At 43.9% G+C, this 25163-nt stretch overlaps 1 protein-coding gene across 2 annotated transcripts in view; it reads left to right on the forward strand.

The window, feature by feature from the left end:
- ABCD4 (ATP binding cassette subfamily D member 4) overlaps positions 1-25163 on the forward strand; it is a 118663-nt gene that overhangs the window by 53112 nt on the left and 40388 nt on the right. For both annotated transcript variants that reach the window (XM_030214733.1, XM_030214732.1), the window contains exons 9-13: positions 486-607; positions 7396-7487; positions 11112-11201; positions 11294-11499; positions 16723-16814. In XM_030214733.1, coding sequence (XP_030070593.1) covers positions 486-607; positions 7396-7487; positions 11112-11201; positions 11294-11499; positions 16723-16814 — 602 coding nt within the window. The remainder of the gene's footprint in view (positions 1-485; positions 608-7395; positions 7488-11111; positions 11202-11293; positions 11500-16722; positions 16815-25163) is intronic.

A 25163-nucleotide genomic window follows, 5' to 3' on the forward strand; every position in this document is an offset into this window, starting at 1 on the left:
GCCTTGGTGCATGGCGAATCCACACCCTGATGCCAGTGCAGGGCCCCTTCTACCGCAGCTTGGTAAAAGCTCCCCTTAATCCCTCCATTGCCCAGAGTCACAAAGAGCTGCAGTTGGGAAAAAAGTAACATACCTCTAATCGTGCGATTAATCACAATTACAAATGTTAATCGAAATGCAGCCCTAAAAAAAATTACAGAATAAAAAAATAGAAACTGAAAAATTACAAATTAAAAAATGTTACAACAGCAGGCAGAATAGTTATAAACAGCCTTACAGTTTTTACAGCCTACTTCAGAAAAGCAAGCCTATTTGTAATTATTAACTTTAACACTCACATACTGGCTTAAGCACAGACCCTAACTGACCCCCCTCCCCACCCCCCTGCTCTGACCCTGTTACCGGCCCCTGTGCTTGCTTTTAGGCTGTTCCCAACATTAAGCTTCTTTTGCTGACCATTCTTTTCTGATTTTGTCTCTATCCAGTTGGGATCAACACTTTTGATTATTTGGGGAGTATCCTAAGCTACGTGGTAATTGCTATTCCGATCTTCAGTGGAGTCTATGGCCATATGGATCCAGCAGACCTGAGTGCACTAGTCAGCAGGGTGAGTCTCTTAGAGGACCCAGAGAATGAGACTGCTTCAAGAAGAGGCAGCTGAGTGCCCGGGACAGACTGTAACCCTGAGCGGGGAGACTACTGTACATACCTCTGCTGCTTAGGCTTTCTCTCGTCATGCACTAAAAAACTATGTGTAAACATGGCACCTAAAAAATACATCTTGAGGCATATTGATTTTTAAAACAGAAAATAAAGAAAAACATATAGACCTTTAATCTAGGAAAACAAAGGAATATAAACATCAATATATACTAGAGCAATACAACCAAAGCAAACTAAAATTGGGTGTTCCGTTTTAAGACATTTTATCTAAATCTGTTTTCCTAATAAAGAAATGCTAGAGAGCAATAAGAATTTATAAGAGGTATTATGCTGCATTATGTTAAATTATGTTTTGTTTTGTTTTTAATTTAAAGAAGTCTTTATTGAACAGTAAACAATACAGCCACAAAGGATAACCGTACAATCCGAGGGACATAATACAGAGTCTTGTGTCGTGCCTCGTATGCCCTCAGCTATTAAATTCAACTGACAACAGTTAAGTAATCCAGTAGCATAGGAAATCCTTAACAGACCTACATTTACTTCTAAGTTTATAGAAAAGAGAGTTTACCAGCCAAACAAGAAAGGAGAAAAAAAGAAAAATAAAACCCACAACCCCGCTCACACTAACCCCCCCCCCCCCCCCCCCCCCCACGCGCATTAGCTCCCTCCCTCCTAGTCGCCTATCCCGCTGGTTACACTTAGCAAGAGTGTCCAGATAGCTTCCCTGTTAGACAGCATGTGGCAACAAACAGCCCAAAGCCGCTCCATTTCGTAAATATACCAAAGTTTATTTAACCACATATTCATAGAAGGAGCAGTGGGAGATTTCCAATGTGCAGCTAGAGTCACCCTTGCAGCTGACATTGCATGTCGCACCAAAAGAGATTGGGAAGAAGATAGGCCTGGCGGTTTCTTGGGAAATAAAAAGAATTCTGGAGCCCACTTAATAGGCCTCCCCAACCACTTTTGCAGTTTGTATTGAACCGACCTCCAGTAGGCTCGCACTTTAGTGCAAGACCACCAGATGTGACCCATGGTGCCAGTTTGCCCGCACCCCCTCCAACACAGAGGAGAGACAGTCGTGAACATATGGTGAAGACGGACAGGGGTAAGGTACCACCTATATAGCACTTTAACCGCATTTTCCTTAATGGGAACAGAGATCAAAATCTTAAGGAGAGCATTTTTCATAAGATTCCAGTCATCCTCTTCAATAACCACACCAAGCTCCTGATGCCAACGCTGGCGATGCAACACTTTGTAGCTTAACTGCTTTCTTTGATATCTGTAGAGACAAGAGATGAAGCCTCTGGTTCCTCTAATTGTCAGCATTCACCCAGTTATGGTCCCGGGTCCAGTTCGTAGAGGCAGTGGGTTCCCAAGAATACACAATCCACACGGGTTTGGATATATATATAGAAAGTATATTGTATTTGCATATATAGGCTCACAGCACTTAGTACTGATAAATATTGCAATGCTGTATCTGTGTGTGTGTTTAGATGGGAATCAATGAGAAAAAAGTAAGGATAGGGGTGTTCAGAGGAAAAAAGAGAGAGATCTTTGGGGTAGGGCTGAAAGAGAAGAGGGGAGCAGAGCCAGGTGCTCTGGGGCTAAAGATGGGGGTATGCAGAGAAAGAAAAAGCGAGAGCAGAGCCATGTGCTCTGACTTATATACCTCAGGAACAGAGAGGGATCAAATAACTTTTTTCCTTCCCAGCCTTTGTTATCAGCTATTTCCTTTGCAAACTCCAGTTTAATTTCCTGATGTCAGGAAGGTATTATTTCCAGCAGTCCAGTGAAGTTGCTTAGGTCACCGGTAGCTGTTGGGGATGCAACCAGGCTCCCTCCATTTGGTCCTGAGGGCCTTACAGTAGCCACAACCTGCCTCTTCTTTTTTTTTTTTTTTTAGATTTTTTGTTTATAACCATTTAAATTTTTACAAGCGATAAAACAACTTGCCAGAAATACAGAGAAGGTAATATATAGGAATTATTTCAATCAGGTAATTCTATTCTTTTCCTTAGACCACTAAATAGGCAGAGTGAAACAAGACAAGGAGATCAATTAAACAGTAAACAGAAAAAAAAACCCCATGTGGTATTAACCTGTTTTTCCCCAGATATTACTCATCTAATTCATTATTCCACATTGATCATCTGGTTGGCTTCTTCAAGCCCAATACGGTGTATAGTCAATTGATTTCATTGAAAACATACTTATTATCCAATATTAGTTAGAATAGTGCTGGGCAGACTTACACGGTCTGTGCCAGAGCCGGTGGTGGGAGACAGGGATAGTGCTGGGCAGACTTATACGGTCAGTGCCAGAGCCAGTGGTGGGAGGCGGGGATAGTGCTGGGCAGACTTATACGGTCTGTGTCAGAGCTGGTGGTTGGGAGGTAGGGATAGTGCTGGGCAGACTTATACGGGAGCATAGGTACAAATCAAAGTAGGGTATACACAAAAAGTAGCACACATGAGTTGTCTTGTTGGGCAGACTGGATGGACCGTGCAGGTCTTTTTCTGCCGTCATCTACTATATGACATCAGGAAGGTGAGCATTTTCACAGGTTTTAATCTTTGAAGTCCTTAGTTTTGGAGCCTGTCTGTCTGGCTTTCATTGTTCTCAGAGAGCCCTGGTCTCAGATGCCCAGAGAGGACAAAGGTATGTTAAATAGGGGTACTTGAGAAACAAAGGGCTAGCAGGCAGCTGGGCAACATTTGGTCCATTTGCCATCCTCAGGGATTCATGAGGGAGGGAGGAGTTATCAGAAGCTGGTTTCATATTAATCTAAGTATGTCCAGCAATCCTGACACTAATGTCTTCACAGAGATCCTCAAGAAAGGAGTTTTCACACAGTATCTTAGCTTTGATCTCTGCAGAAGAAAGGAAATGCCACAGCTGAGTATAGGCAAAACTCTCATGTGGCGAAACAGGGTATGCCTCTGCAAGCACAGAAAATGAAATCATGTTCTTTTCCTCAAAAAATTGACCCCAGGTTGCAAGACCAAAGGAGGCCCAACGGACAAAAGGGCCCGGACCCAAATTGGGCGGGAAAAGTGGATTGTTCGCTATGGGTGATAACTTAGACACGAGTAGGTCAGGCTTGGCAAACAGCCCATCCCAGTAGAAGAAAGTGGTAAGGATCGAAGGTAAAATGCCCTCCTGTAGGTTACGGTGTCTACATGGAAGCCACATTAGGTGACGAAGAGGTCGAGCCCCCACAAATGATTGTTCTAATTGAACCCATAATTTGCTAGGGTGTGCCTGAAACCACTCAAGCGCTGCGAGTACCTGAGCAGCTTTGTAATACCAAACAACATTTGGAACTCCTAGACCACCCTTCTGGTCACGATATAACAGTGTCTGAGGGAACCGAAGATGTTTATTACCCCATATAAAGCGGATGAGGCGATCCTGTACTCCAATTAGAAAAGCCCCGCGTCATTCTAATAGGAAGGACCTGGAAAATTTACATCAAACGGGGCAGCACATTCATCCTTAAGGTGGCTATTCTACCAAACCAAAATGGATCATATGCACCCCAGACTTCTAGGTCTCTATACAAATCCTGCAAGAGAGGGGGGTAATTAGCAGAGAACAACTCAGAGAACCGGGGAGTTAACATAACTCCAAGATATTTAATTCCTTTAGTAACCCATCTGAAAGGAAAAGAGTCCGTAATAGAGTTCGGTGTAGAAGGAGGTATTCCTATGGCTAGTGCTTCGCATTTGGTCATATTGAGTTTGAAACCAGAGGCCGCTGAGTATTCACCTAGAAGCTTCATAAGACTGGGCAAGGAAGTCAATGGCCTTGTCAAAGAAAGCAGGACGTCATCCACAAATAGGGCTAGTTTGTATTCTCGGTCTCCTACTGAGATATCAGAGACATTCGGGTCAGCTCGTATTGCTATAGCAAGAGGCTCCATAACTAATGCAAATAACATCAGCGAAAGAGGACACCCCTGACGCGTACCTCTAGTCAGGGAAAACATTGAGGAGTTACCCCCATTAACTCGAACACAAGCCCGGGGTAAGTTGTATAGGGCCTGGATCCGTCCTCTAAAGTCAGGGCCAAACCCCATAGCCTCCAACTCCCGAAACATAAACGGCCAGTGTACACGGTCGAAAGCCTTTTCGGCATCCAGTCCTAGAAGACAGATCGGGAGCTTGTGTGAGTGAGAGATGTGAAGCAGGTTAATTATACGGCGAATATTATCCATAGCCTGTCAATTGGGGACAAAGCCCACCTGGTCTATCAGATCCTGTTCAAGCATGACCTCATCCTTAGCTATCTGTGAAATTCTCTTCCACACAGCTTCACACCACTGGAGGCTCTGTGTTCCTCTGTACCTCTCTCCTCTGCAGCTTCTCATGAGATAAAGCGAAAAGCAGATTCAAGTAAATAGCATGTCCTTGGATGAAGTTAGCTAGTACTGTGCTTCAGGATGTCATGCAGAATCCATGTTGGCATTGTTCACAATAGATGGTTCATGGCCTAACCAGGCCTTAGGCCTACCAAAGGTGAGATATAGTGGATACCCCTACAGTAGGGTTCTTGTTATTTGAATCTTAGGAATTAGTGCTACTGTTGTATGTCAGGTTTGCTACATGTATGGTGAGCTGAAAATTTTTTCAGGTTTTGTATTTCATAGTGTGACTGGCAATGGAGAAATTTATGTTGCTGTTGCTCAGATGACATAAGAATCAGAATATTTTTTGTATGGTGACTTCCAACGAGAAATGTCCTACCTGTTGTTGGGAGGAGATTGGATTTTTGTGGATACAGAGCATGTATATGTTAAACTCATAAGAACAGCCAAGAAGTATAGAGTGGAGGAGTCACCTAGTGGTTAGAGCAGTAGGCTTTGATCCTGGTGAACTGGTTCCATTCCCACTACAGCTCCTTGTGACTCTGGGCAAGTCACTTAAACCTCCATTGCCCCAGGGACAAATGAGTACCTGTATATACTACATAAACCGCTTTGAATGTAACCATAGAAAGGTGGTATATCAAGTCCCATCCCCTTTCCCTTACCCTATACTGTGTCAGACCAAAGGTCTTTGGAAACTTAAGTATTCCTCTTCCACAACCCAGCTACTCTATCCTTCAATGGCAAAAGGAAGCAAATGCTTCAGTAAAAACAGACACTTGCTTCTTTTTGCCATTGCAGGGCAGTGCGCCTTCATTCCACCTGGCTGCCTAAAATTTCTGAGGAGAACACTATGGTATCCAACGTGTAAATGTTGAGAAAAACACTGATTAGTCCAAGATTTTGTTGATAATGTTGCAAATTTGTACTACTGTGGGTAATATTCTTTAATAACATTTTTAAAATTAAATATATAAATTTTCCAAGTATATGTGCATACCAGCTTCCTTTTAATGCATAAGTGAAGTATTGTGTGTGTAGGAGTAAGTTCACTTCTTGACCTGGCCCCATCCTGCTCCCGCCCCCAGTTCCACTTCCTTTTTGTCTACAAATTAAGCCCTGGTTGTAGTACTTAGTTTTCAAGCTTAGCGAGAAGGGTGGTCCTTATATCTGTCAAAGAAACAGAAGAAATAACTGTCCAAGGGAAGTTTTGAGGTCCGTGGGTGGTTGTCTACTGGTTGTTCCTTGGTGAAGGAGGTGAGGGAGATGTGCTGGCTTATCCATTTGTTTTCATTTGTGGCACTGACTTGGTGAAACAAGATGGCACATTGTGCCAAGTTGAGATGTGATCAGAAAAAATTCTGTAAGTTTAGACTTAGTTCTTCCAAGCAGCTAGGGGAGAGTGGTAGATTTGGGGGGGGGGGGGGGGGGGGTGAGGTTTCCTTCTGTCCTTGGGGCTGGTTGCACAGCAGCTTGATCTTTTGTATTTGTATTGTTATTTTTAGGGTTTGTTTTTTTATTTTTTTTTTTATTTTCATGAAGTCTTTATTAACAGGTTAAACATACAATACAATAAGGATAAAACCATCCATTTACATAGGCCGTACATCATACTCAGTCTGTGCCAAATACAGAACAGGAACAGTCAGTTTTAACCTTCCACTTTAAATACCAAAGCACTTCAAGATTTTTTTTTAAAATCTTTATAAAGGTAACAAGTCCCCCCACCAGTGCAACTTCCCCCCCCTACCCCAATGGAGTCTCCGCCAGCCCTGCTAACTCGTAGTTCCACCTGTCCCGCACTAACTCTTAACATGAAAAATAAAAGGGTCCCATATTGAGTGCCACCTTTGCTGTTGGTTACGCCGTTCCGCTAAGAGCCTCTCCATTTCACAAACATGCCTCAGTTTGGTAAGCCATCTCACTAGAGGGGTCGTGGGCTTCTTCCAATAAGACGCCACCACCACTCTAGCTGCACTTATGGCATGTGTCAGCAACACCTACCGAGACGCCGAAAAGCCCGCGACCTTTGCAGAAAAAAGAAAAAGGGTCGGGCTCCAGGAGACCTCACAGCCCAGCCACCTCTGCAGCCTATTGCAAACCGACTTCCAGTAGGCCCGGATCTTCACACAGGTCCACCAGACGTGTCCCATCGTGCCCTTAACCCCACAGCCCCTCCAGCACAAACCCGACAGCGTAGGATATATGCGCTGAAGGCGCTCCGGCGTCAGGTACCAACGGAACAGCACCTTCACTGCGTTCATTAGGGTTTGTTTTTTTAATAGAAATTGTTTTCTGTGTTTGTGGTATATAATTATTTTCAATAAATAAATATATTGTTGTTTTCTGCACAGAATGCCTTTGTGTGTATCTACCTGATCAACTGCTTCAGCCAGCTCATTGATTTGTCCACTACTGTGTCGGATGTGGCAGGTTATACACACAGGTGAGACATATAGGAGGAGTTAAGTAGTAGTAGTAGTAGATTCTATATTTGGCGCCTGTGACAGAACAGGGTGTTTTTAAGCCTGCAAAATTGTATTGAATATTTCTTGAAGTGTATTTCTCTAGTTTGGCCAGCAGGTGGTGAATGTTTATGTTTAGAACTGTTACAGAGGAATGACTGCACACAGATAAAGGGAAATGCCTATAGTGATGTAACCAGCTATTTTGAAACTTGTTGTTCTGGGCTCTGACTGTCCTAGGAGCTCTTTTCATTTGGATTATACTGGCTTTTGCCCCCATTTCAGCCCGGGAGAAGAGAGAGAGAGAAAGCTCTTTGCTGAAGCCCTGTAAAACAGTTATATTTGATAACTGGTGAACAGCTCTATGTCCTGATCTTCCCAGGGACTTTCTAGAAAGTAAAGAAATGTTTAGTTAGTATGATAATCGATCCATATTTCAGTTATCTGTTATTGTTTTTTGTTCATCGTTCAATATTTAAGACAAACAATTTTCAGTTTATTGCCTCTTTGTCTTGGACTGATAAAAGAATTCTGGTGGTTTGTGTGTTGGGTCTGTGAGTGCTTTCTGGGAACTGTGGGACCACTGGGAATGTGGCTCCAGTAACCTAGAAATCACTGGGGATAATTTGAGAGTGGGAGAGTTGCCCAGAGGTGTGTCCATAGGCGGTCGGTGGCCCAACTGTTTGGGGAGGCTAAAGGGGGCGGGGTTATGGGGTGGGGCCAGGGGTGGAGCTTAAATTCATAATTGTCTGCTAACACAGAAAATAATAAAAATAAAAATAAAAGTCACAATTAATACCTTTTATTAAATTTAGATATTAGATATGTATCATATGTCAAAGAATAAAGTGGTTGCTCAAAGCATATACTAACCACAATCGCTCAACTGCAAAACACTATGCACAACTTTGTGCAAAAACACACTCAGAACCTTACTGTACCATAAATATTACACTGGGCAGAACCTAATAGACCAATATACCCCACCCATACGGAAAATGCAGACCGTTAACAATATGAAACAAGGGATCATAATATCACAATTCTCATGTAGAGCCACAAAACACCCTAATTCATGTTTAATGTGGGATAAAATGCCATAAATAAGTAAATAAATATAAACTTTTAATGTTGAGCACCTGATTCTCAAAGTGGACATATTCCAAACACTATAATGAAAATAAAATTATCTTTTCTACCTTTGTTGTCTGGTGACTTTGTTTTTCTGATCATGCTGGCCCAGTATCCGATTCTGCTGCTATCTGTCCTCTTAACTCCGTTTCCAGGGCTTCCTTTCCATTTATTTCTTTACTTTCCGCCTCTCTTCTTCATTTCTTGTTCTACATCCGTAAGTAAAAGCTGGGTCCTCCACAGACTTGACTGTCCAGTGGATCCAGTTCTGCCTATTTTCTTCATCCATGTGCAGTTTTTCTCTCTTTTTTTTCCCTCATCTCATCTCCTTCCTCACTCTTCCCTCCCCTCCATCTATGTCCAGCATTTCTTCTCTCTCCCTTCCCTCTCCTTCATCCATGTCCAGCAACTCTCCTCTCCCCTGCCCCCCTCCAGCCATCCACACCCACCCAGCGATTGTCTCCTCTCCCCTGCCCCCCTCCAGCCATCCACACCCACCTAACGATTCTCTCCTCTCCCCTGCCCCCCCTCCAGCCATCCACACCCACCCAGCGATTCTCTTCGTTCCCCTGCCCCCCCTAGCCATCCATACCCACCCTCAACAATTCTCCTCGCTCCCCTGCCTCCGTCGCAGCAGCCGCAGCGAAAGCCCGTCTCTAGCCTTGTAAGCCTTCCCTTCATTTCCGTCAGTGTCCCGCCCTCGCGGAAAGAGGAAATGACGTCAGAAGAAGGCGGGACACTGACGGGAACGAAGGGAAGGCTTACAAGTGAAATATTCAGATCCTTTTCTCAATAGAGAAACCTCAAACTTGTAAATTTCCACCAATCTCTTTTCACATATTTTCTCATTTACCACATAATCAGGCACTCTTTTATAATTTCAGTCAACTTAGATCAAACAACAATTTTTTCTTTCCTTTCTTACACACGGAGCTTAAACATGCCGGGCAGATTTTCTAACAGGAGCTGCTCATCCAATCAGAGAGCTCTATTTGAATGCAGATTAACATACACTTTAATGGGAATTTTTAGTCAAAAACACTAGATAAACCCTTCGTTTTTGGATCAAACTTCTCATTTTTGATCAGAGCCATGCCCTAACATTAAGGCTGTAAACATTTCCAACCATTTTTACCCATAGATATGCAAATGAGAACCTCCCAAAGATGGACTAATTTGCATATGGCTTGAGCAAATTTGAGTACATAGCATACCAATCTCACTTCCTAGCACCTAAATTCTGCAATTAGATTTAATGCAAATACTTTTAAAACTTATTTTTAGCACTTTTAAAATTTCAGGGGTCAGTGCAAGTCTCTTTGGTGTGAACTGCTCATGTGCAGGAATTCATGATCCTAGTTAAATATCTCCCTGGCAACCCAGGACACCTCCAGCCAACCCCCCTGCTCTCCCAGCAGTAAGGTAATCAAATTACACCAATTTCTACAACTGGAAGGCTAGAGACGGGCTTTCACTGCAACTGCTGCAATCAACAATTTAAACCCCCTGAGGAGGCTTAGCCTCCTCAAGCCTCTTATACCGGGCACCTATGGGTATGTCCCTCCCTTGGCGAGTACTGCTTTGGTATTTCCCATTTGTAGGGCATGGTCTGGAGCAGACGCTAAGGAAGGAGAAATTTACAGTTTACCTGTTAATTTACTTTTCTTTAGTTGCTCCAGATCATACCTGTTCCCTCCTCTCTTTTTGCTGCATTTTAGGTGCGTCTGGTGTGTCGGCAATGTGGGGCATTGCCCCTGAAAGTTTTATCAGGAGGCAGAAGCCGGCTGGCTTCTGGTGTAATGGTAGGAGTCTTCAATAAAAAAAAAAAAAAAAAAAAAAGAAGAAGAGCAAAATGTTAATAATGTAATAATGGACACTGCATGGTTGCATTCTGTTTTCTTGTGGGACAAGTCCCACTGCCAGGCTCTTGGCAGTTCCTGGTTTGTTCTAGTTGTTTCGGTTCCCCGTGGGCCCTTTTAGGGGGATCTGTTTTTCCTACATATTCCTGATGTTGCTTTGTCAATAGAAATACTGAGGTGTGCAGTGCTTCCCAGCACCAAGTATAGGCACTTCACAGTTTGTCTCAGTCTCTGCTGGTCGAAGGACATATACCCATTCGTAGGGCATGGTCTGGAGCGAATAAAGGAAAGTAAATTAGCAGGTAAGCCTCGTTTCTCCATAAATTACCCCCTCCCATGTTGTGCAAATGACTTCTCACATGCACAGCATGATACTTTATGCTGACAACCTCCACATATGAGGGCTGCTGGCTGTGCTATTCTAATGACCTGTGTTAAAAACATGTGCTCAAGAATAGGGCCGGTCACTTTCCACTAATGAGCTGTGTTCATGTATTGTTGCTAGTTACACTGCATTAATGACAAGTGTTTTAATAACCTGTGCTCTTATGGTGGGCCAGTGATTCATTGTTAATGACCTGCATTTATAGGAAACATATTATTCTCTCTCTTTAGGATTGGGGAGCTTCAGGAAACTGTGTTAGAACTTGCCCAGCAGGAAAAGGATAGTACTGCAGAGCGTGAAGGCAACTGGAACTTGAACAAGTAAATATCCCATCAGGTTTTTACTCTTTGAGAATGTAGAGGTCCTACTTATTTATTTTCCTTCTCTTTTTCTCTCTCAACATGACGGGCAGTGTTTCAGATGAGCCGATGGTGGCAGTGGACACAGCTTTCCTCCTGGAAAGAGTCTCCTTTTCGGTGCCATCCTCTGACCAGCTTCTTGTAGAGAACCTGACGTTGACAGTTTCCCAGGGGAATAACCTACTGATTGTTGGCAACACAGGCACTGGAAAGACCTCTCTTCTGAGGATCCTTGCTGGGCTCTGGGAGAACACACAGGGTAAGATCCAAGATTTAGGGTAAACGTTTACTGAGGTCCAGGGCTGGGTTCTGAGACAAAAGTGTACCCTACCACCTTACTAGATACTGGTTTGGTACTTACTTGGAGGGAAGAGTACCCCAATTAAGCTATCCTCGCTACTTTCTTTCTTTCTTATTATTATTTATGTATGAAAAAAATTAAACAAAACTGTACTACAGCACATAGAGTGTCAATGCAATAGAGAACAAAGACAAATACAGTATCATAAATTATAACACTGTGCCTCCAAACATTATCTCAGAAAACTCCCCTAATCCCCCAATCCTCCCCTTCCCCCAACAGCTCAAGAGATCCTTTAATGATATGGTGTGGTAGCAGAGAGACACACACCACTCAGTGTCAATCATAAATACTCCCCATCTGAGAAAGCATAATTTAGGTACCGATACATCCAGTTGTATTTCTCTAGTGTTCATAAGGTTCCCATAGCTTTTGAAAAGCAGACAGATGAACTCTACACAGAGTTGTAAGTTGTGTCATAAGGTAGACATACTCCATCTTTGCGATAACTGTAGTGATCTTTGACTGATCAGGTTGCCTCCAAGTTGCTGTCAACACCATTCGGCTTGCCGTCAAAACGGAGGCTACCAATTTCCAAAGATCCCTTTTAATTAAAGGACATTACTTATTAAGTAAACAGTATTCCCTCTGTGGAGCTAATAATTGATCCAATTAAGTTCAGGACCTCATCCCAATATAGTTGGATTTTCACATAGTCTTTGTTCCCTACAGGCACGCCAATTGTTTTATCTACTCTTGATTGACGATGTTAGGATGTATTATTGTAAGCCACATTGAGTCTGCAAATAGATTGAGAAAATGTGGGATACAAATGCAACAAACAAACAAATAAACATGATCACTCACTGAGATACACATTTTATGAAGTTGTACCAGTGTATAATACCATTGATAGAATAATTTGTAGCTGTTTTCTGTTAAATTACTCACAATGGACTTTGGTTCAGGATCTAAAATGAGAGAAAAACTTACAGGCCCATGACTCTAACCTGAACTTCAGTGTGACTGCAGAACTCATGATCTGTTGCGACACTTTCATGCAGCAGAATGAGGAACGGGCATAAGTGGAAAAACAGAGTAACATCGTTTAGCAACATAGTGGTCACAGATGTTTTAGTGAAAAACAGAACAAGATAACTCCTCAGGAAGATGACGTGGAGGTGTATTTTCAAAGCATAATAACCTATGGAACTTTGTAAGTCTAAGTGCTTTGAAAATGAGCCCCTTAGTCTTCCAGGAACAGCTAGTCTATTATTAGCTTTTCCAGTAAATACTAACCAACTCATTACCATAACCAGTCAATGTTAACCATTATATTAGCATATATCCAATAAATGGGATTGTTGTCAGATTGCTTATGTGTAACCTGTTATGTTAATGAGCGTATAAAAGTGATTGTACTTCCTACTTCAATGGGGAGAGACGGTCACAGCCAGTATCTTTGTGCAAGCAGGGCTGCTCTCCCATGAGAAACCAGTCAATTGGAATAAATCATATTGCTTTCTCATAAGTAGTCTTGCGTCTTTTATATCTGCAAATTGACTTTAGCTGGTAATTTGGGGTGAGGGCGAAAAAGACCCTAAAATAAAAACATTAGAGACTCAGACACAGAACACCTATGTGTAGCTGTGGTACTGTACTCCCATAAGCAATTGATTGTACATATACTCGGAGAATAATAAATAAAAGTATTTGATTGCTTATATATTCTTTGGAGTCTCAGATATAGCAGTACTTTTGTATAGCAATGTTCTGTACTCCCAGTGAGATATCACTGATCTGCTAATTGTACAAATACTGGATAAGAAATAAGGTATCTAATTAATTTCCTAACTGATGTAGCCTTGGGTGATTTATTTCCTCCTAAGTATTGGTGGGTGAACCACCATATTGGGAGGGGTAAATTGACCCTAAAAATACAAAGGATTCGTTAAGGTGAATAAGACATCCTATGCAAAAAGGAGTATCTTATAAGCCAGTCCCCCCCACCCACACACACTCAATGCCACTAATATCCGGAGGAGCATGGATACGCTGCTCTGAGGGCTCCATAGTGAGTGCAAACAGCAGAAGTGACATCACACATCCCTGTTGTGTGCCCCATTTAAGTTCAGAAGGCTTCGTGTATGTACCGTTGATCTGGAGACAAGCCAATGGTTTGCAGTATAGTGTCTGAATCCAATAGAAGTAATACCCCTAATCCCCATTCTCTCTAGAAGTCTAAACATGTAAGGCCAGGAGACCCTATTGAATGCTTTATCTGCATCTATTGACAGAATCACCGATGGTGTCATTGTGGTCTTAACTTGCCATATCAAGTGTGAAGATACTATGACTTTCTTGAGGGAGATTGTCATCAAAACTGATAAACTGGTCTAAAGCTAATTTTCTGAAATTGAATAGCAGAAGGAATGGATCCTCAGAAGCTTAGCCGAAATTGGGTGGCGGAGCAGGTGGGGGGGAAGAGGGGTTGGTGGTTGGGAGGTGAGGATAGTGGAGGGCAGACTTATACGGTCTGTGCCAGAGCCGGTGATGGGAGGCGGGACTGGTGGTTGGGAGGCGGGAAGTACTGCTGGGCAGACTTGTACGGTCTGTGCCCTGAATAAGGCAGGTACAAATCAAGGTAAGGTATACGCATATGTTTGTCTTGTTGGGCAGACTGGATGGACCATGCAGGTCTTTTTCTGCCGTCATCTACTATGTATGTTACTAAAGTCTAAGGTTGTTTGGTTTGGAGATTATGAAAAGCTAAGTGTTTGGAATTGAGTACAGGTGAGAAGCTAGTGATTGAGGACCACTCAAAAGTGTTGGGAGTCATAATTGATTCAGGCTTAACTTTTGAATTACATGTGAAGGCTTTGTCTAAAAAAATATTTTTCCGATTACGGCAACTGAGAGCAATTCGATCTAAATTACACCTGGATAAGTTTAGTCCAGTGGCACAGGCAATCCTGATTCCATACTTAGATTACTGTAATTTGCTATTTGGAGGTCGTACTAAAAAACTGTTACAAAAACTTCAATTTCTGCAGAATACAGCGTTTCAGCCTGGGAAAGTATGAAAAAACATCCCCACTGTTAAAGGAGCTACATTAGCTTCCTGTATCTTCAAGACTGCAGTTTAAGCAGACATGTATGGTGTACAAAATGCTGTACAGTGATGGACCTGATAGACTGATTAATTATTTGGATTTCCCATCATCTTTTTCCGCAGGTAGAGCGGAATGCTGTTTGAAATTAATTTATCCGTCCGTTAAGGGTGTTCGGAAGTAATCCATGCTAGAGTGTTCCTTTTCACATCTGGGTGTTAGGCTTTGGAACAGACTGCCTTTAGAAATTCGGAAAATAACACAATATTATTCCTTCAGGAAAGCATTAAAAATCTTTTTTGTTTGATGAGAAAGATGTTTTTTAGGTTCAATGTATTCGATGAAAAAGATGCCTTTTAGTTTCAGTGTATTAGATATGCAAGTGTAATTAATGTTTTAGATGTGCATTTGATGATGAGAGATTTTTTTTTAAGTTTCAATATATTCAATTGTAAATTCTCTTGAAGGACTTATTGTTTGTAATCTGCTTAGAATCTCTTTAGAACTTAGTGGAATATAAGAATCATATAGCAAGTGCAATACCTGCTGAATAATGTCAAACGTTTAACATCCCGCCACAAATCCTGCCTGGTCATCCATAACCAGCCAGGAAGACCCTCTGGTGCGCCAGGCCAGGACTTTGGTAACACACTACATTATATGGGATCCAGTGGCTGTTGGAGATCTTCCAGGGCTGCTTTTGGTTCTAAAATTTTACAGGTGAAGTAGTTACGACTGAAGGCAACACACTTAGATGTAATATAATGTAATATATTTTTTCATCTTTAACTATAAATATGTGCAAAGCAAAATACAGTACAATGGAAATATAAAATACATAGTTAAAATAACTTTCAAAGGAAAATAAATATCTATTTGATACATTTAATTATTGACTTGTATATATCATATAAAACATTCATTGAAACATGAGACATAATACTTCCAACAGTGGCCAGTCCTGGTCACAAATACCTGGCAGAATCCCAAAGAATAGCAAGATTCTATTCTACTGACCCCAGTTTATGGACTTTTCCTCCAGGAACTTGTCCAAACCTTTTTAAAACCCAAATACAGTAGCGGGATTGGGATAGGAAGAAAGGTAGTTCTGGTAATGTTTTATTGCATCTGTACATGAAGATATTTCCTTGCAGCTTCTTCCATATTAAGCTATGTATTGTTTTCTGGAAACCCAATAAAAATGAGTTAAACATAAAACCCAAATACACTAACTGCTGTTACCACATCCTCTGGCAACGAGTTCCAGAGCATAACTATTCTTTGAAAAAATGTTTTCTTCTATTTGTTGTAAAAGTATTTTCCTGTAATTTCATGCAGTGTCCCCTTATCTTTGTACTTCTGAAAATCTAGATACACTACATCAACCGGCTCACGCCTTCAAAGAGATATAATGTAAATTGGTGAGGCAAGACTTCTCTTGGTTGAATCCATGCTGACGGTGTCCCGTGAAACATATTTGTTTGTGCAGTGACTGTAGAGGGGAAAGGATGCGGGAAACATCCCCATCAGCTATTACACTGCCTTTACACATAGTGTGTATTGATTTCGGCTATTATTGCAGTGTGGTAAATATGCCCCTAAGTTTCTAAGCTTGGGGGCAGCAGAGCTAGAAACTGTTTATTTGGTCATGTTGATGACACACTGGTCTCCAGCACTGGTCTCATCCTGTGGAGAAAGGGGAATCATCTTGTGTCTAGAAAGGTGTAGAGAGCTAATGTAACAGGAAAGCACTAATGTAAGCCTAAATTCTTACTCGGGTGCATGGGATGGGGTGTATGTAGGGACTGTGACACTTTTGTTAGACTTTTTAGCAGATTGGCATTGATTGATTTAGGTATTAGGTTCTGGGGTACTGGTGCGCAGATTTTTCTTATAGATGACCGGTATTGGGATGATTGGCCTAGATGTGGGGGGGGGGGGGGGGGTAGGTGCTGTGGAGGATTTTGACTTGATTTCTGTTTGAATGGTTAACAGTGGGATTGGAAGTTGTGTGAGGTACAGTTAGATGGGTCCTGGTTGGTCTTTTGTTGAATTTCTATTTTTTCTACAGGTAACGTACAGGTTCCTTCTTGCTTTGGACCCCATGGTATCCTGTTCCTACCCCAAAAGCCCTTCTTCAGTGATGGCACTTTACGTGAGCAGGTATGAGGAAGAGATTCTGTCTCTATAGTCATTAAGGGGCAATTTTATAAAGCAGTTTCTGTATATCAACAATATTCCTTAGTGTCCTTACCAGACCAATCTAGAACCTGTGGGTTATGCCCAGTGACTACCAGATATAGATAGAGACTAAAGACTTGTGAACTGTGCCCTATAAAGGCACCATGCAGCTTTAGGTCTTCAGTATTTCTCTGTCTCCAGCATATGGTGATAGGCAGACTGTGTAGCTTCTGGACAGTCTGGGAGATAGTTCCTGGACCAGAGGAAGAACCGAGTCTCAATTGAACAGGGAGTGCCTATTTGTTTAGCTTTCGCTGTAGTTATTGAAAAAAAATGAGGAATTATATTCTGTGGAGTGAAGGGGTTTATTTCAGAGGAGTCTGAGATCTCTCCACCACCCCACCAACTGCCTGCCTAAATGGGTATTTTTCTTCATTTGGTGTCCTAGTCTGAAAGTGCAGAGGTTTTAACAGAAATTTGAAAATAGAAGGATCTTCTCCTGGTATGATTGTGGTTCTCTTATTTTCTGTTAAGTCAGAGCCTCTAGGTATTACTGGGAAGTGGGGGAGAAGTTCCCGCTGAGGGAGCTTGGATAGGAAGTTGTCTGTCAGACCCATAGGAAGCACTCATTCTGAGTAGGCTGCAACACCAACCTAAAGTTCCCCAGCAGCTGCTGTGTCTGAGGACATGTGCGGATACTCCCTATATAGAAGCCTTGATAGTGTAGTGGTTGGAGAGGTTCATCAGGAGTGTGCTCTGCCCCTTGTGCAGTTTGAGGGGTGGGGGGTCGGCCCGATGAGAAGCAAAGGGAACGTTGCTGCTTAGAGCTAAGTCTTTTACTGTCTATGTTTAGTTTCACCATTCGAGGGAAACTGTTGGAAGTATCACTGTTTTACTGTACTATGTGGGTCTTCCAAGAGATTGGCAGGTCCAGCCCCCCTCAGAGTATCAGTGCTCAGGCCGGTGCCCTAGAAGTGGATCTGTATAGAGCAGCTGAAGTAGCTGTTAATATTTTGAGATCTTTTAATGCTTTGACAGATTCCCTGGGAGCAGGGATGTCATTTTCACCAGAACTTACATAAGTACATAAGTAATGCTATACTGGGAAAAGACCAAAGGTCCATCGAGCCCAGCATCCTGTCCCCAACAGCAGCCAATCCAGGTCAAGGGCACCTGGCAAGCTACCCAAACATACAAACATTTTATACAAGTTATTCCCGAAATTGTGGATTTTTCCCAAGTCCATTTAGTAGCGGTCTATGGACTTGTCCTTTAGGAAACCGTCAACTTGTTCTATTGTTTCACAGAGCATTTCTAAGCAGCTTATAGATCCAAGGAAAAACACAATGTGAAGTGCCTGTATACAAATGCTAGAAGCCTAAAAATTAAGATGGGAGAGTATATAGCACTAAATGATGAGGTAGATATAATAGGCATCTCAGAGACATGGTGGAAAGATTTCAATCAATGGGACACTGTGTTAACAGGGTACAAATTGTATCACAATGATTGAAAGGATCAAATTGGAGGCGGGGTTGCGCTACATATTCAAGAAGGAATTGAGTTAAATAAAATAAACATTCCACATCAAACAGATAGCAGCGTGGAATCATTATGGATTGAAATTCCAAGTGCGAACGGAAGGAGTATTCTAGTAGGGCTGTACTACCATCCGCCAGGACAGAACGGACAGATGAAGAAATGTTTACAGAGATTAGGAAAGCTGGCAAATTGGGCAACACTATAATAATGGGTGATTTCAATTACCCAAATATTGACTGGATAAATGTTACATCAGGGAATGCCAGGAGGTAAAATTTCTAGATGTAATAAACGACTGCTCTTGGAGCAATTGGTCCAGGAACCAACAAGAGGGGGAGCCATTTTGGATCTGGTCCTTGGTGGCGTGCAGGGCACAATGCGAGAGGTGGCAGTTTTGGGTCCTCTGGGAAACAGTGATCATAATATGATCAAATTTCAGCTACTATCTGGGTTGAACCTGCAAAGGAAATCTACTGTAGCTGCATTTAATTTTCAAAAGGGCGACTATAATAAAATGAGGAAAACGGTTAAAAATAACCTAAAAGGATCGGCTGCTAACATTACGACACTAAATCAGGCGTCGACGTTATTCAAAAATACCATCTTGGAAGCCCAGACCAGATACATTCCAAGTATTTGCAAAGGTGGAAAGAAGAGAAAACGACAGCCAGCACGGTTAAAAGATAATATAAAAGAGTCTATTACAGCCAAAAGAATGGAAAAAGGACTCAAATGAAGAAAATAAGAAGCAACATAAGCACTAGCAAATCGGATGCAAGGCATTAATAAAGAAGACTAAAAGAGAATATGAAGAGAAACTTGCCGCAGAGGCTAAAACTCAACAGTAACAACTTTTCTCTGGGGACAAGCAGGCTTATAATTCTCACAAGGCTTTTTTGTGCCTTTTGGCTATTTTTCGGTTTTTTTTTCATTCTTTATCACTTCATTTAATTTAGCTGAGGAAGTTTTTCCTTCCATGTCCACAAAGGTTCCCAATGGCTTCAAGCGCTGTTCCTGGTGTAATCGGACAGTCTCTGGGAAAGACACCCATTCTTGGTGTCTACAGTTATGTCTGTGCCTCAGTGGCATGCTCTTATTCATCTCGCCCCCTGGTGGTCAGACCTGGTGGTCGCAATGGACTGTCTATTGATGGTTTTCCCGGTTCCAGAAGTCATGCCAGTCCGGTCCGGATTTTCTAGCCTACCAGTTGGTCTCGAGACTTTTTGGAACTCAGCTGTTTCCGTACCTGGTGAACTCCCTGGCTGTTGGCCTTTATTAACCTCTTGGAAGCTTCCCTAGTTTGCCTTGCAACAGAGGTCTCCAGAGGTGTTTCTTCTGCGAGTGTTTGTTGCTGCGCTCCCTTTGCTACCCTCAGTATTTTGCTTTTGGAACTTTGCCTGGACTTGGACTTAGACTTTGCTTGCCGCCTGCCTTTGGAATTTTTGCCTGGATCTGACTTTGCTTTTGCTCGCTGCCTGCCTTTTGAACTTTTGTCTGGACCTGACTACTGGTTTTTGCTTGCCACCTGCATAGAGACTTCTGCCTGGACCTGACTTTGCTTTTGCTTGCCGCCTGCATAGAGACTTCTGCCTGGACCTGTCTTTGCTTTTGTTTGCCGCCAGCCTTTGGAACTTTTGCCTGGACCTGACTTTTGCTTTGTCTGGCTGCCTGCCTAAGAGACCTTGCCAAATCCAGGTACGTCAGCTCTGCCTGTGCTGGTGTGGGGTGAGTGTTCCTCCTGCATCTGCCGTCCCTCGGCAGTGGCCCAAGGGCTCACTATCCAGTGTTTTGTGTGAAGCGTGACAACAGTTTCTTGGGCCCAACCTTAGCCTTATTAACTGTTCTCTGTGTTCACATGAAGAAGAGGACTCAGGTTGTAAATGGGCCCGCTGCTCCAGTATGGGGGAGGAAGCTGCCTCCCATAAATAGCCAGAACTTCACAAAACTGCCACCAGGAAATACTTCAAAAACAATCCTTTATTTTCCAAATTCATAAACAAAACTTCACTCCAGAGTAGAGACTTGCTTCTCAGGCAGGGCTGTTCTGCCTTGCTTAGTACTTATTACACAAAGACTTTGCCTCCTTCCCTGAAGGGAATGCAAGAGCCCTTTGGAAATCCCTGTTTTTTTGTCCCCGCCAGTAACAAACAAATAGTACTTGTCCCACAAGCAGGATTTCCCCTCAAGACAGTTAATCACCAAGCAGCATTTACTTCCAGGAGGTGCATTACTTTTGGGACTGCCTCAAACCCAAGGTATTTCAGCCTGCACTGCTCCTCTCCTCCTGAACTGAACCCCTCTTCCCACCAGGCAGCCCTCCTTCATAAACAAGCCTTCCAACTTCAGAGGTTCTCAAAATAATCAGGTTTCACAAAAGAAAACAGGCTTCTCTACTTAAGCAGGGTTTAAACCAAAATAAATTCCAAAACCATGTAGGTTTCCAAACCTTCAGGGGCTGCCTTCCTCAGCTCTCAAGCTCCCATTCCATTCTGCCTCCTTCCCCTGCTCAGGCTGATTAATTCCCTCTTCCATCCAATCCTCCTCCTGCTTCTCAGCCCACCCCTCCCTATTACAGGTGGGCCCCATGATATACTGATTGCTGGTCCCGGGAACTGGCTCCTTCATTCACCCTCCCTCTTGTGGTCAGAGACGGTATATGGCCAGCTTGCCTATCCCCTGGGATCTCACTGCTAGGACTGGAAATGCATTCTGGGATATGTAGTTCATGGTTTTGCTGCTTCCCTTTATACATCGGGGATGTAGCCTTGTCACAAGGTTTCCAGAGAGGCTCAACGAGAGAGGATTTTTGGAGCCAAGTCTAGTTCCTCTTCATCAGCATTGGCATCAACACCGAGTTTCGCACCGGCATCGGGAGCATTGGTAAGCATGGCTGCTGCTAGACCCTTAGACACTGGGAGCAGTGAAGCATCGAGTGGGTCGCCACCTGCCTTGAGACCTCCTGCTGTGCAGGGCCCCCTGGACCGTCCATCATTGGACCTGACCCCAAGTCAATGTGTGGATTCAACATCATCCTTGGCACTGAGGAGCCTCGGTGACACGCTTCGTGCGAAGGCCAAGAAGCATTGTCATCAGTTGCCCTCGATGCATGATGCCGGGATCTCTGGGGTGTCGAAGGATTCGGCACCTGAAAAACTAAGAGGTGCCGACGCATCAGTCTCCCAGCAGTCAAGACCCTGCTCCTGTATTGACCGCGGCAATTCTGCAACCTGCGCCTGAGCCAGCACCCCAGGTTTTCCCGGTGTCAGCCCTCAATGAGCGCATCCGGGTCTTGCTCCCTGAGGTGCTGGATGGCCTCATGCAATGGTATGCATCAGCATTGGGGGTGCTTGCACCTATCCTGCCTCCCGTTGTGGTCCCGCTTGACCCTCAGCCAGCAGTGCGGTCTCCGACACCGATGCCACATGCGGCTCTGGTATCGACTGCCTCCCAAACCGGCAATCCTTTGACGTCGGTGGAGGAAGCTTTGCCGGAATCGAAGCAGGAGCCAACTTCTCGACACTGCTCTCAAGGATGTGGTTTCTCCACATTGAGGCAGATTGAGTCTCAACGCTTCCGTTGGGAGGCATTTTCTGACACCAAAGAGGTGCGCTCATGGGATTCAGAGAAGGATCCAAGGTACTTTTTTTTGGATGTGTACTATGGAATTCCTTCTGAACCCTCCCATCCACCTGAAAGAAGAAAGTCTTCTCTGGAGATCCTTCCACTTCCATCTTTTGTTAAGGAAATGGCTGATGCCATTCCATTTTCTTTGGAAGTGGAAGATGAGCCCAGGGCCAAGATGCTCAAGGTCCTGGACTACACATCTCCTCCTAAGGAGGCTGTGACTGACTGCCCCTCTTCACGAGGTACTCAGGGAAGTCCTCGTCAGGAACTAGGAGTCCACTCTGTCAATCCCTGTCATGCTCAAGAAGATTGACACCCAGTATTGGATCCACAGTGCACCTCAGTTGCCTCACAATTCCATGGTGGTGGATCCACTCTCAAAAGAGCCAGGAGTTCCACAGACTATGCCTTGGCACCCCCAGGCAGAGAAGCTAGAATCCTGGATTCTTTTGGGAGGAAGATGTACCAGGCTTCAACGCTCATTTCCCGAATACAGTCATACCAGCTCTTCATGAGCCTCCACTTACAAAACTCGGTGCGCAAGTTGTCAGACCTGGCTGAGACACTCTCTCCGGAGCAGGGCAAGTCAGTTTGCCAGTTGGTCAAGCAGCAGAAGGTGTGTTGAAAGTTCTCAGCCAGGGCAGACACTTTTGATGTGGCATCCAGGATTTCTGCTGAAAGTATAGCAATGCGCAGGCTGTGTGTTTCTGACTTGGAACATTCTGTTCAGCAGAGGTTGGTGGATTCCCCACGCAGGGGGGATAACCTTTTTGGAGAGAAGGTTGAGGAGGCCACTGACCAAACCAAAAAATTCTGCTCCCCAGGCCAAGCAAGGGATGAGCTTTTGACTGGCTCAAGCAGAGCATAGCTGTAGTAAAAGTGTCCTTCCCGGACGACTTGCTGCTCCAGGAGGAGATTAAAATTTTTTCTTGAAAAAATAACCTCCAACCTTTGGGTTCTTCAAATAGTCCATCTCGGGTACGCCCTCAATTTGTATCTGAAATCTCCAAATTGCCCACCGAGAGCTCATGCGTTCAGCTCTCAGCATAGGCAGTTACTTGCAGAGGAACTCTCGACCCTTTTGAAGGACCATGCAGTCGAGCCTGTACCACCAGGGGAGAAAGGGCAGGGATTCTAATCCAGGTACTTCCTTGTGGAAAATAAAATGGGGGGGGGGGTCCCTTCCTAGACCTAGGGGCCCTGAACAAATTCCTAGTCCGAGAAAAGTTCAGGATGGTTTCCCTAGGCATCCTTCTCCCAATGATTCAGAAAAACGATTGGCTATGATCTCTGGACTTGAAGCTCACATCCCGATACTTCCAGCCCACCGGAAGTATCTTCGATTTCGACTGGGAACACATCACTTTCAGTACTGCATGTTGTCTGTTGGCCTCGCGTCAGCTCTCATTGTCTTCACCAAATGTCTAGCGGTAGTTGCAGCATTGCTACGCAGACTGGGAGTCCACGAGGGGCATTTTCAAAAGGGACGTCCAAGTTGCGATTTGGACGTCCTTGCAAAACGGCGAAATCCAGGGATGGGGAAACCCGTATTTTCAAAACAAGATGGACATCCATCTTTCCTTTCAAAAATACCATCAGATATTCCAAATCCTTAAATTTGGACGTCCCAAGATTTGGGCGTCCCTAGACATGGACGTTTCTAACTTTCGTCAATTTTCGAAACCAAAGACGTCCATGTAAAAAACGGCCAAATGCAAGCCATTTGGTCTTGGGAGGAGCCAGCTTTTGTAGTACACTGGTCCCCCTGACATGCCAGGACACCAATCGGGCACCCTGGGGGGCACTGCAGTGGACTTCATAAATTGCTCCCAGGTACATAGCTCCCTTACCTTGTGTGCTGAGCCTTCCAACCCCCCCCCCCCAAAACCCACTACCCCCAACTGTACACCACTACCATAGCCCTTATGGGTGAAGGGGGGGACCTGGATGTGGGTACAGTGTGTTTGTGGTGGGTTTTAGAGTGCTCACTGTTTCCTTCACAAATGTAACAGGTAGGGGGGGATGGGGTTGGGTCCACCTGTCTGAAGTGCACTGCACCCACTAAAACTGCTCCAGAGACCTGCATGCGCTGTCATGGACCTGAGTATGACATCTGAGGCTGGCATAGAGGCTGGCAGGTAATATTTTTAAAGATGTTTTTTTAGGGTGGGAGGGAGTTAGTGACCACTGGGGGAGTAAGGAGAAGTCATCCCCGATTCCCTCCGGTGGTCATCTGGTCATTTCGGGCACCTTTTTGTGCCTTATTCGTAAGAAATACACGTCCGGGTGAAAACGTCGAAGTGTTCGTCAGGGACGTTCTTACTTTTTTCGATTATGGGTCAAAGACGTCGTGTCCCACCTTCGCTATGCCTTCGACATGCCCCCTTGAAATTTGGCCGTCCCTGCGACGGACTGCAGTTGGAGACGTCCAAAATTGGGTTTCGATTATACTGATTTCGACGTTTCTGAGAGAAGGACGTCCATCCTCCGATTTATGTCGAAAGATGGACATCCTTCTTTTTCGAAAATGAGCCTACATGTGTTCCTGTATCTCGACGATTGGCTGGTGAAGAACACCTCGGAGGAGGGTGCTCAGGACTCTGTGTGGATGACTGTTCGGGTGATCGAGCTACTAGGGTTTGTTTTAAACTACCCAGTCCCATATCCACCCTGTCCAGCGATTGACGTTCATAGGAGCTCTGCTCTGGAGATGAGAGAGGACAATCTGATTGCTCTCATGTCCAAGGTTCATACATCTCAGCAGGTCACAGCTTGGTAGATGTTGAGATTGTTGTACCACATGGCTTCCACAGTGTATATTACACCCATGACACATCTTCACATGAGATCACCTCAATGGACCCTAGCTTCTCAGGGGTTTCAAGTCACGGGTAGTCTAGAAGATGTAATCTAAATGTCCCCAGAACTTGTACTCTCTCTTCAGTGGTGGACCATTTGATCCAATTTGACTCTGGGACTTCTATTCCAAATTCATCAGCCACAAAATGTGCTGACGATGGATGCATCTACTACTACTACTACTACTATTAAACATTTCTATAGTGCTACTAGACTTACGCAGCGCTGTACAAATTAACATGAAAAGACAGTCCCTGCTCAACAGAGCTTACAATCTAAATTGGACAGACGAACAGACAGCTAGGG

The sequence above is a fragment of the Microcaecilia unicolor genome, chromosome 9 (genome assembly GCF_901765095.1).
Source record: "Microcaecilia unicolor chromosome 9, aMicUni1.1, whole genome shotgun sequence".
NCBI lineage: Eukaryota > Metazoa > Chordata > Amphibia > Gymnophiona > Siphonopidae > Microcaecilia > Microcaecilia unicolor.